The sequence below is a fragment of the Triturus cristatus genome, chromosome 4_1 (assembly GCF_964204655.1).
Source record: "Triturus cristatus chromosome 4_1, aTriCri1.1, whole genome shotgun sequence".
NCBI lineage: Eukaryota > Metazoa > Chordata > Amphibia > Caudata > Salamandridae > Triturus > Triturus cristatus.
In genome coordinates, this window is record NC_140585.1 from 1,106,710,904 (window position 1) to 1,106,723,422 (window position 12,519).

The window sequence follows — 12,519 nt, forward strand, 5'->3', positions numbered from 1 at the left end:
TTGCGCCTTCTTCAGCTCCCTCTTCCTTTCTTCTTTGGCTCACATTGGGGGGTGGGAGGTCTACTTAGGGCAAGACAGATCAGAATAAACTATGTAATATACCTCTCCTGACCTTTGGTCCCCTAACAGAAATTAATGCTGTGGCCTAGGCCCTACAAACCCATAAAACCTGAGGATAGCGTGCCTCTCATTTATGACATGTGTTTCTTTGTGTATGTGCAGCATGATTAGAGCACTGGCTAGCCAATAATTAAACTAAGGCTTGCACAATTGCCTTTAACTTTTTCACTAATCTGTGTGAAGTACTTGGAAAAGTTAAAAAAAAAAACTAAAGAAAAAGCATATAATCAGTCCATGTGTTTTTTTACATTACCAAAGTTTAAAACATAAATAACGAGACTATCCAACACGTTATTCAAATGTAAAACTGTAGTCCCCATTAAAGAGAAATATTCTTGTTGCTAAGAAAATTGAAACAGTGTGGTTACAAAAAATGAATGCTTGGCAAAAAGAAAATTATCTTTTCATGAGTGCTGGGCTAATTGCTGGTAAATATACATATTATTTGTGAAATATTTGTGAATATCAGCCTCTGAGAAAAGCAGGGGAAACTGCATTATCTTTATGAGTATGTTATAGCTATATAATGTATAGTGAAAGCCATCTCACAATGCCATTTTTATGATATTTTCATTTGACAATGTCTATACATTCTCATCTCAGGATTACTGCAACAATGTGGAAGGCACCTTTAGAGTGCTGGTTGAAAGTGTGCCCTGCTGTGCAGATGGGATGACCTGCTCAAGAAAGGTCCTGCTTGTCCTGCAGGTATGGAAGACACATAAGAATTAAAGCAAATTGAACCCATATATGGTTTCTGCAATGTATAATTTAAAAATTTTGATTTTACGATTTTAGTGCAAGACTTATGTGCTTCAGGATGGCGCTGTTACCGAAGAAAACACCACTTCAACTTCAACTCCTCAGGAGGGATGTAATTGCACAATGCATAGTGTTGGTTTATATATTATTTTGAAGTGTGAAAATGGAATTAACGTCATATGGGACAAAAATACAAGAATAAGTGTGGACGCGGATCCCAAGTGGAAGGTAATTCTATCACAAAAGCAAACGTATTGACACTGCATGTGTAGTGTATCTACCTGAGCTATGCCATATGCTTTATCATGCTCACACTTAACTCTTTCATATGGATCTGACTTAGGTTTAAAGTATAACTATGGATCTAAGCAAAACAAATGAAGGCCCATGTCCAGAATACTTAAACACTTGGAACACTTAAGATAAGAAAAACTAGATACAGAATAACTCTCTGAAAGTATGTTGCCTCACAGAATTTAAAATGATTGTGCAAGAGGACCAACTCCCACCAGGAGGTTTTGCCGATGTATTGTATCATAAAGAATAGAAAGAATGAAAGCCTGAACTCTTTGAGATCCTGGATCGTGTAGACACAGAAGAGTAGACTGAGGTTAGAATACAAAGATCTCAGTAACAGTCAAGAAAACTGAAGTCAATGTAAAATGTAATGGTGCCAGAAAACAGCTTTAATCAATGCATGAAGCCTCTACCTCCTGTTTTATCCCTAATGTGCCACACTTTTGCATAATGACCATGAGAGGCTGGTGTACGTGCCCCCTCAAAGTAGGAGTAAACTCATCATGTTTTCTAATGAAGGTATTTTGCCTGCTACAGATGTGTGAAAAAGAGTCAGAGAAAGATTCCTACTAAGGTGGATAGATACCATCAACATGTTTGTCGCAAATGTTTATTAAGGCCTAATGTATTTTTAACCACACGTAATAATCCAGACTCCTGGAAAAAAGCTGTCTGTGGGCCATGCCCCAGGAACTAAACTCTTATACTTCTGCAAACCCTGTGATTTCAAATAACAAGGGAAGCCCCCCAGTAATTGTGAGTCACAGTGGTACACAGGTTGGTGATCACATTTGTGTTTGCACCATTCATTGGTTACCAACACCTCAAGGGAGGTAATAACTGATTTCAACCGTTGTGAATCCTGTCAGGTGACCTAGGGTGTAGACGACTGCCTGTTAGCCCTTATGTACTTCAAAGCTGAAAACATGTTTTTTAAAGGCATCACTGTTTGCTTTAAGGAAAATGGGCTGCTTTAAGAAAAGTCTCTAATTTGGGAATTCAGACACAGGGATGGTGATCTGCTGTACCTTGCGGGCCATCGAACCAGTGTCGAATTACATGATGTTGCAGATAGCAACCTGCCTAATTATTATTCATTAGTCAGGTCGATCTTTGACCCCCTGGAACTGGAGATTTTGCTACACAACCTATTTATAGATAGGTCACATCAGTGAATAAGAGACAAGTGAATAAGAGACAAGTTGTAAATTGTGGAATTTAGTACCACGTTTTGTGTAATGCCTCTTAGTACATCGCGCCATGAGTCTACTGCGGTTTAATCAACTGATAGCCCTAATAGATAGGCAAACCAAATTGTTTGATAGGCTGATTCACAAGAGATAATGGGATTGGCCTATGTAATTATTATATACAGTATGCGGCCTGTAATATGTCTATCAGTCTCAAAGTGTCATGGTAGATCAAGCGATAAATCTGTTTCTATTACATCATGAGCTGCATGTTTATTCTTTAATGCATCTTACCAGACCCCTGGACAAAGTATATTGATTTAAATTATGGAGGGTCCTTTTAACTATTAGTGTGGATAAGGCCTTGTTTGCTTTACTTTAGTCAAGGCCACTAGAATTTCGCAATTCTGTGGTTTTGCCCTTCTCGATATAACTATGGATTAACACACTTACATCATAATCAACCATCTGCTGTATAATTAGCAGATTTGAATAAAAAAATCTTTGTAAATCAATAGGATCAAATGTTACTAATAAAGCCCCACAAGTTGTGCCGCGCAGTGGCTGGCCCATTATTAGCCAAGTTAACAGAGACTCTGCTTTCTATAGGCACACAAGAAACCCCCAATGAAGAGAATAGCATGCAATATTGATATAAGTTGTTTTAAAATGTTCATCGTCTTCTTTACAATATATCAGTAGTTTATTGCTCTGTGTTTACCAGTCTTATCTATGTATGTGTTTGTTATACAAAAATCAGTCTTTCTCTCTCAGGCTATCAATGTGTTTTTAACATTTGACTATCTTTGCATCTATCTGTCTGTTTACTTATTTTCACTCTCTATTAGAATCACAGTCTGACTCATATTAATAAAACATCTTACAAACCCCAAGTTGAAACTTCAGTTAAAGAGACATTATGATTATGACCCAAAACCGACAAAATAATGAAATTCACAAGTCATGTAACTATGAAACCATAATCCTTCACATTTCCCTTCTCACGATGACACAACAGTAGGCACCTCAATGGCATCACATGGCTTAATCAACATTTTATACAGGAGAAGCCCACGTTTATATTTTCTCATGTTTATTACTGATAGTCGGCCATCTAGCTTTTGCATATGTAAATTAAACAAGTTTAAAAATGAAATTAAATATCCACTCCCTTAAAGATGTGCTGCAATTAAAACCAGTACGGAAAGTTGGAGGAAGTGGGTGGAGAGCAAGAGATAGTGCGGGATCAGGTGTTAAGGAGTATGGTGTTTGAAAGGAAAATATGGTGGCACCTACACTTTTTTCAAATGTTCTTGATCCATGTTCTTGATCTATTTAGAAGCAAAAAAGAAGTTGCCCTTTGCTAACATAACCATCAACCTTGCACCATGGGACATCTCAGTACACAGTATTGATTAAAAGTTTGTTTGCAATGAAGTTTCCCATTTTTAAGATCTAGTTTCCAAATTTTTCTAATAAGTATTATGTTGGGAGTCTGAAACAATTGTATTTTTCTGTTGTTTTGAGCCAGGTCGGCTATAATTTTAGGATATGTTTCTGTCTGCTTCCACGTCCTCCTATAAAATTGGATGTAGCGAGAAGTGGCACACAGTAAGCTTGCTGTGAATCTGATATATTTTATCTGTTGAACTGTGCCATTATATCTGTAGGTGCTATTATGACAAATACACTAAACAATCAGAAATCCTTATCCCACCCTTGAAATCCTTCCAGGGCAAATTGTGTGGTGTATGCGGAAATTACAATGGAGACCGAGCTGATGATTCCATTGCCAGAGATGGGTCACTTGTGCCTTCTGTACTAGCTTTTGGAAACAGCTGGAAGACCAACCCAACATGTAAAGATACAGAAGTTGAAGCATACCCTTGTGACAGTAATGCCTACTGCAAAAACTGGGCTTATAAAAAGTGTGCCCTTATCAAGGAGGGCGGGTTCCTAGCCTGTCATAAAAAGGTAAGATTTCAGGAGAGAGTACCTGAATTTTGAAACTGTGATGGCAAGTTAGATCTTGACTTACAAAAGCATGTAGACTGGGATTACATGAAGGTGTGGGTGAACATGAAGGGATCTTGAGGCACATAGTTGCAAATAGTAACAAGGTAATTTGTTACCTGTCAAGAAATTAGGAACCAAACAGGAGCTAAAATGTTCCATTTCTCCTATGGATTGTGTCTGAAGAAGTGAATGAAATCTAACATACATCTGAGTGCTTAATAAAATTGCTGCTTCTTCTATGCACTGTATTACAGGTCGGTTCTCACCCACTTTTTCACTTTTCAGGTTGACCCTACCCCTTATTATGACGCCTGCATAAAGGAAGCCTGCGTTTGTGACTTTGAAGGCAAATATCAAGGATTTTGCACAAGTGTGGCGATGTACGCTGAAGCTTGCAACGCAGCTGGGGTCTGTGTGAATTGGCGTACTCCAGATCGTTGCCGTAAGTGAGAAATATTTTGCTCATACTTAGGAAATGTTATTTGTACTTAATCCAGAGCTCAAATCAACATGGAATGGAATAAAAGCGTGGATACGTGGTGATGCCAAAATGATATCTCTCATATTCTGACTTACAGTTAAAGAAGATTTGAGGTTTGTCAACAAAATTCAAGACTTTGATCCTCATAATATATTTTTTTAAATTCTGAAAGTTGTTTTTTAATAAATTGCCCTTTGCAGCCTGATGCCACCACAGGAACGACTTGTACAAATGATGCTCTAAATTAATCAATTTATGTTTATTGAAAGAATATATTCATGAATCAGCTCTGTTGAACAATTACTCAAACGATCATTTTTCACTACAAAATGAAGACATAGGTAACTATTGTTTAGTGTTACATTAGAAATAATTGGGAGACTTCTGTGTGGAATTCTCATACATAGCCGTGCAATTGTTATACAATGTCATGGGCATTAGTTGTTCAACTTTGACACATGTCTGCTCCTCACTTTGAATGCGTTCATTGATTAAAAAATACAATTAATTATAAGTTAAATTGATCTCATGCCTGTAAATTGGCACAATTATAAATTATGTATATATTTTTAGTACATCAGTGATTGGTGAAGATACGCATGTATCTACAAGCCTGGTGGTAAAAACTATCATTTTCTTTATGGGTTTTATAAAACCAATGTGAATTATTGCATTTTGGTCCAGACTTTTAGGTTTTCTTTCTGTACCTCCCATTAAAGAAGTTGTGACCCTCTTTGCACGTCTTGATGACTAAAATCCCCAGTGGCCTTTATTTCATATGAAGTAATTCATATATTTGTCTATTTGAAAGAACATTTAAAAGATTTTATAATTTAGGTATACTATTTTTTTACATCACTTCATAATTAAGACAAGTGCTCTGTGTGCTGTAAATAGCACTTCAGCTAAAACCCACTGGTGTGGATACACCACTAGGATACACCACTAGGTAAGCTGGAGGAACAAATGCTGCCAGCCTCTGGTTTACCTGGTTTCAGGTTATCAAGGAGTTGACTCGCTCTTTTTTTGAGACATTTACATAGGCGAAGAATCTGGAACTGTGTTATTATTTTGCCGTTTGGAAACTCTGTAGACCACTGTTAAATAATATGTTGAATATTGATCTCACTTATGGAATTGCAGTGACATTCTGCTTGTCATTTTTAAACAAAAATCTAAATATGCCCCAAAAATCGCATAGCAAAGATATCAAAGTTGCAAATGTGTTCTGTACACTTAGGATAAAGAACAAAATAGCTTTGGACCCTTAGGTTAAAGAAAATAATAGCCTTGAGGCCTACCTTGATGCCAAAAAATTCAGTCAAGAAATTCTTTCGATGCCAGTAATTGCTTCCATCAGGATCATTAGACCCAGATACATATGACACTCCAGGATAACTAAACTACCATGTGATAGATGGAGATCAGATTATTGCATCCCAAATAATAACAAATTCTTGCATCTCATCAATCTCCATGTAAACCTCTGTGATTGGATATAACCAAAGGGACAGTGGCCTGCAAAGAACAGCACCTCTATCCCCGTGTTTGCATTCCCAAATGGGAACTTTTGTTTTTTAAAGCAGCACATGCTCCGTAAAGGAGCTGATACTGCTTTCTAAAAAAAAATAATGTATGTTTGGGAAAACTTGCAGGCGACTGGGTAGTGCCTCCTCTCTCCTCCCCCCAAAACCTCCTGACACAATACACCAAGGGGAATTCGTTCAACTTTGCAAATCAGTTACCACTCCAACTCAGGAAACAGTGATTTGTTAGTGATTTGCCACCACAATTGCAACCACAAGCTCTTGGTACCTGCCATATGAATTAATTGAGGACACCTCTTCCACACCCCTTGTTAAGTCAGAAAAAGCCTTCTGACTCACAATATTGGTTCAACCATACCTACAAGCTATTCTGCAATCGCAATCCCTGTGGTTTTGTTTTTGTGAATCATAGGGATTGCAGTTGCAAAATTGTTACATATGACCCCTGGCCTATCATTTTTAGTTAAGTATATAATCACAAGGAAAACAGTTCTAGCACATGATTTTCAAGGACTTCAGCAGGCCTAGAAGGCATTCCGTGTCATTATGGCCCACAACTGATGGTACATAACAAGAATTACATACATTTCAGAACTTAAACAATGACATTGTGTTTGCCTGCTCTACCATTATCAGAAGAGTTGCAAAACTCCACCCTGTACACGTTTCATATTAAAGAGCGAAGAACCACAGTTTTCAACTCCTTCCACAAGCAGGTTGAACCTCAGTATGTGTGTGCGTAGGTGCCTCAACATGGCCTCGGCAGGCCTCGACTACTACAGACTCCATATGCTTGCTGAACTAGGGAAAGTCTCTCAGCACCACATACATGTTGATTGCAGGCAAACGGTTGATCCTCACACCCATCTCAGCTTCAGAAAGCATAAGCATTGAAAACGTGAAAGTATATAAGGGTTCCTCATTCATGGGTAAGAAGGCTGGCAACCAGTTTCTGAACTAGCTGGATACTGGATTTTATATTTACATCAACTCCCTCCAGCAATAATAATGGTAATAACGACTGTTATTAATATTAATATTATTATATTGATTATCACAGAATTCTCAGTAATATTAGCAGCCGTACTAACTCACTCTTATCGTAATGGTTGAAATTATTAGCATAATAACAATAATAATATAGCTACAGGATGCTAGTTCTAGATGACATCCATCACTGATATCAATTGTGCAGATAAGCATAACAGTATTAATAAACATGATATTAATAATATTAATAATAGCAATAATTATCATCCTATCAATCAAACATGTGCTCAAAATTCAATCAGTTAATAGATTTCACCCTTCCATGCCTCTCATTATTGTACTAATCGACCTAAGTATATCTGATTCCATCTTGTGCTTATCTCAAATCGTCGCCAAAAAATTATTGCACCCTCTACAAAAATTCAATTAGTCATGGAAGTTAACTTTGACCTCAAGTAGGAAGTCAAAGCGCGATAGCCACCCAACAGCCATTCAGTGTGATCTGTATGAAGCCCATGGATAGCCATCAGGTAGCTGGCCGTGTTGACTACTGAATTAAGTTTTTATGGTCTTTGTTGGGCAAATTAAGATTTCGTTTACTTGAATGAAGAAGTATACCTGATCTTCAGGCTCCCTTTCACATGCAAATGGAGGACTCAGCCCCAATAACCTACTTGGGTGCACTCAACACTCATTGCGTCTCTTTGCCATTGGTTGCTGCCCTGATTCACCGCTTCCATTCACTGCCATCAATTTCATTCAGCCTACTTGTTCAAATCGTGTTGAATTGTGGCTGTAGGGCATATAGTTGTAAGGTCAAAAAAAGCTTGCGAAAGTGTATTAATAAAACAAGTTGCTCCATATGTAATTTGTAAACACCTATGTTTCTCTTTTTCAGCTGTATTCTGCGATTACTACAACAGACAAGGCGAATGCAAATGGCATTATAACCCATGTGGAACTACATATAAAACATGTAACAAAAGGGTTCCTGCGGAATACAACACTCAAATGGAAGGTAGAAATCTGCATTTTATTAATATGTTGTAGTGTTATAGTCGGAGAGTCTTTTCCTAGTAAGTAGTAAACTCGAAACGTGGCCCTCTTAGCTTGTCTCCTCTGTTCCAGCTGACAATCAACATAGTTGCACGCTGTGTGAGAGGACTGTCCCAAACCTGCATGTCCATAGTACTGCCTAGCGGGGTAGTGATGGCTCCTCTGATGGAAATGAGTGCATCCTCGCCCAGTTGCTGAAGTTTTGTGCTTTTACAAGTGCATGGTGTGCATTGTGTGCAGCACCACTTTGCAAGAGGCCGTCGCTTGACACAGATCTCCTGAGTCACAGGCGACAACAGTGTGCTGCTGGATGATTGGACCAGCAGGAATGGGCAAGTAATTGAGGGCCATCAGAAAACATAGCTGCACATACTCTCATACCAGCCACTAGGTTGGAGGGACAGGGACCTACTTACATTACCCTCCTCCCAGAGTGCATCTGATCAGGTCAGCCTTATGGGAAAGAACGGCAAGCACATTTATCAGTGACTCCCACTCTAAATGAGGGTTGCTCTCACAAAAAGGAGGCATGACCTGTCCTCCTCCTGTGCTAATGGAAATGACCTCGGTCCTGTGCATCAGTCTCTGAGCACTGTTGCAAATATCCTTGGGCATTAGCTGACTTTTTTCGGATGTTCATATTTGCAGAACATGCATGAGTCACAAGAGTGAATTTGAATGGGGCTGCCTGTATTCCTTAACCTGTAAGGGTTTCTTACTGGTGCAAAACAAGACCATTCTAGCTGGGGTAAGCAAAATAAACAAATAATAAAATAAACTAATAAGTAAACAAAATAGTGATGGGTGCAGCGCTTGCGTTAATCTCAGCCTCGGGTAATTTAGACACTACAGTGGGCAACTATATGAGTCTTGGGCCTACAAAAAAGACTTATCTTTATTTTTTTGGGAGGTGTGATTTTTCACTTGAATTAACATATTGGCTAAAGAACGAGACAGGCAGCTAGTAAAAAAATGAATAAACCGTCCCCTTTCTAGCAAGTTTTATTCTTTCCATATTTGAGGGGGGATTCAGGCCTTGGAGTGGCTAAAGTTAATTTGTTTAGGAATAAGTAACTACTCTTCAGTTTTGATTAACAAGTTAACTGGATCGTACTGTGCGTGCAGGGGTAACTGGTAACACATGTTTTGCTGTTTGTGAAAGATTAGGCCTCGGAAATGTTTAAAGTCCTAGCTGTAATCCGTGCGATCTTTTCACTGTTGCGCGTCAAGTCCCGTCCTCTCTGTCCACGCAGGTTGCTTTGCCAAGTGCCCTCCTGAAACGCCATACCTCGACGAGGAGAACATGAAATGTTTGCCCAACTGCTGCCCTATTGAATGGTACGGTACCTATGACCTAAAATATTTAAGTGATTCGCAGGCTGCTGAAATGAAGTGACAGGGGTCACGTTGTCCTAGTTAACAATGTGCTTTTTTTTTCCTTTATTCATTACATTATTTATTTTTATGTACCATATACAATCATAAGTAATGTTACAGGGTTAGCCATGAGTGGTGTCGATCATTCTTACATAGCTGCTTATGTAGCTACCCCTTACTTTTATCTTTTGAGAGTGAAAGACGCTAAGGAGGAAAGGATAGGACAGTTAAGTGGTGAAGCCATAGAGGGATAGGACAGGCATGTAGCGAGGTACAGAAGTTAGGACAGGCATGTAGAGAGGTACAGAAGTTAGGACAGGCATGTAGAGAGGTACAGAAGTTAGGACAGGCATGTAGCGAGGTACAGAAGTTAGGACAGGCATGTAGCGAGGTACAGAAGTTAGGACAGGCATGTAGCGAGGTACAGAAGTTAGGACAGGCATGTAGAGAGGTACAGAAGTTAGGACAGGCATGTAGCGAGGTACAGAAGTTAGGACAGGCATGTAGCGAGGTACAGAAGTTTGGTATTACATTGGTGACTTTTCATAGTGCCATTGTCCTAGGTCTTTAAGGAATGGACTCAGTGTTATACATTTGCAGTTATTTTTGTTTTCTTATAAAATGTAAATAGATTGAGGCGCTGATGTTAAATTAAACTGATGCCATTACAATATATGAGGATGAACACGAGAATGCATAATAACGAAACGCTCTGAGTTTCGTAAAACCCCGCTTCCAGGCTCCGGCCTCTGTTGAAGAATATTTTGAGGAGATGTACAGATGTGATTGTAGAAAGGTCATTTAAAATCGACATTTCGCAGAGCAGGACCTTAGAGGAGCAGGACTTCCAAACCATTCTGAACTTCTAAGCGTGTACTCGCAGGAAGGGACATGCAGTGTCAGACATTTTCTCAGACGGCAGGGCCATTCTTTACATTGTAGGGTGTCCAGGTAGACAATCTTTAATACATGCCACATGCCATAGGATTAGTGCAGGTTAGGAATAGTGTAATTTACTCCCTCACTCCACTGCTTATGGGGCATGCTGTCAGTGCAATATGGGACATACATGATGTCAGTGCAGTATGGGACATATGTCAGTACTGCTGCGTCGTGAACACACAGCCACATATATGATGCTAAATTCCCTATCGCTTTTCTAAAAGTGCCACCAGTCACGTGGGATCTGCTTAAAAACTACCTAGTAATTCCTCTAAATTCGAAGTATGATAAATTGTTAATATCACTATAGAGGTAAAATGGTTTACTCACAATATTAGCATTGCAATTAATTAGGAAAAGATCAAATGGGTAAGAGTGGAGCAGGAGTCTCCGGCCTTTTCTATAATAAGAGCTAATGTTCAGTACTAATATTAGTAGCGTCGTAATAGCGACCACATAAGACTACATTTGTAGCGCCCGCCTGCAGTAATGTAAAAAGTGCTGTGTCAAATTGGAATGTCTGTACATAGGTAATACATAGCAGTCTTAACTGCAGTGCCCTTCCACCAAGGTAATACTATCAGTAATTCGTCTTCCCAGTGCTTCATATTTATTATTCAGACAGCCTATCCTTCCACACTGTCTGTACCCCTGCATGATTGTCACATAGTTCACTGTACAAAAACCTCTCAATGTGCTCTCAGAGAAAAAAAGGAAACTCCAATCTCAATGTTAAAAAAATAAGCAGCAATATGTCAGGAGACGGATGTATGATGATACAACGCGTACCATCACAACGCGGTATGTTACATCGCGGTTTTGACAACGCAAGTCGTTACATCGACTTGCGTTGGAGGGCGCTGGATTTAGGAATAGTGTGACTTACTATTCCAACTCCAGTCTACGTACAGTAGGGAAGGTGTTGGAATAGTAATTCACACTATTCCTTAGTCTAGAGCGCCCTCCAGTGCAAGTCGGTGTAACGACTTTCGTTGTAAACCACGATGTAACCATACCGCGTTGTAATGGTTGCATGGTAAAGGATGTTTCCCCAGGAGACAGAGTCTGATATTTGACCTCTATCTTTGAACCCTACATGACAAGATTAAAACGCATCTTTATTGAACATTCACTGTCTGAACCTCACCATGCTATTATGGGGGGAGGGGGGGCTGTAGCAGCCCCCTCTACCCTACTTCCAGTGGCTATGACTAGAAGGTGGTATTTTTATAAATTAGTTTCCAACAACAAAGGCACTTTCTTTTTCTACAAATAACAGAGATTTGATATGCCATAAACAATCTTGTTCTCTGCCTGTACTTCCACACCCAGCCGTAGTGGTCCAGCGCCCAGTTTCTGTCCATATGGGTCTGGGGGCTCAGTGGACTAATGCGTCGCCAGCAGGGGCCTGTGTTCAACCTCATGGTCACAGGTTCAAATCCTGGTGGGTCCACTCATCCTTTCATCCATCTGAGGTCAATAAAAAGTGTACCATTGAGTTGGGTAACAATGAACATCTGTTACTCAGCGCCAAGATACCTTGAGGTGAACGTGCACTTTACAAATACACATGTTATGTTATGAAATCTGTTGCACCTTCCCTCAATGAGAGATTCCATTTATGCTGTTAGGGCCATGGTATCTAGGGGAAAGATTATTGACTCAAGGTCACAAAATATTAAAAATGTATCCTGTCTCCACCTTATACTTGTCTTGTGTTTTATGTGTAGAGTAAGTCATC

At 39.3% G+C, this 12,519-nt stretch overlaps 1 protein-coding gene across 1 annotated transcript in view; it reads left to right on the plus strand.

Moving 5' to 3' along the window:
* The window catches only part of LOC146856089 (mucin-19-like), a gene marked incomplete at its 5' end in the record, with an annotated part of 46,450 nt that extends 36,595 nt beyond the window's left edge, over positions 1-9,855 (plus strand). The window contains 6 exons of the mRNA XM_085651209.1: positions 724-828; positions 919-1,110; positions 4,104-4,343; positions 4,671-4,827; positions 8,302-8,421; positions 9,713-9,855. Of these exons, the coding sequence (XP_085507335.1) occupies positions 724-828; positions 919-1,110; positions 4,104-4,343; positions 4,671-4,827; positions 8,302-8,421; positions 9,713-9,855 (957 nt within the window). The remainder of the gene's footprint in view (positions 1-723; positions 829-918; positions 1,111-4,103; positions 4,344-4,670; positions 4,828-8,301; positions 8,422-9,712) is intronic.
* Positions 9,856-12,519: the final 2,664 nt, after the last annotated feature.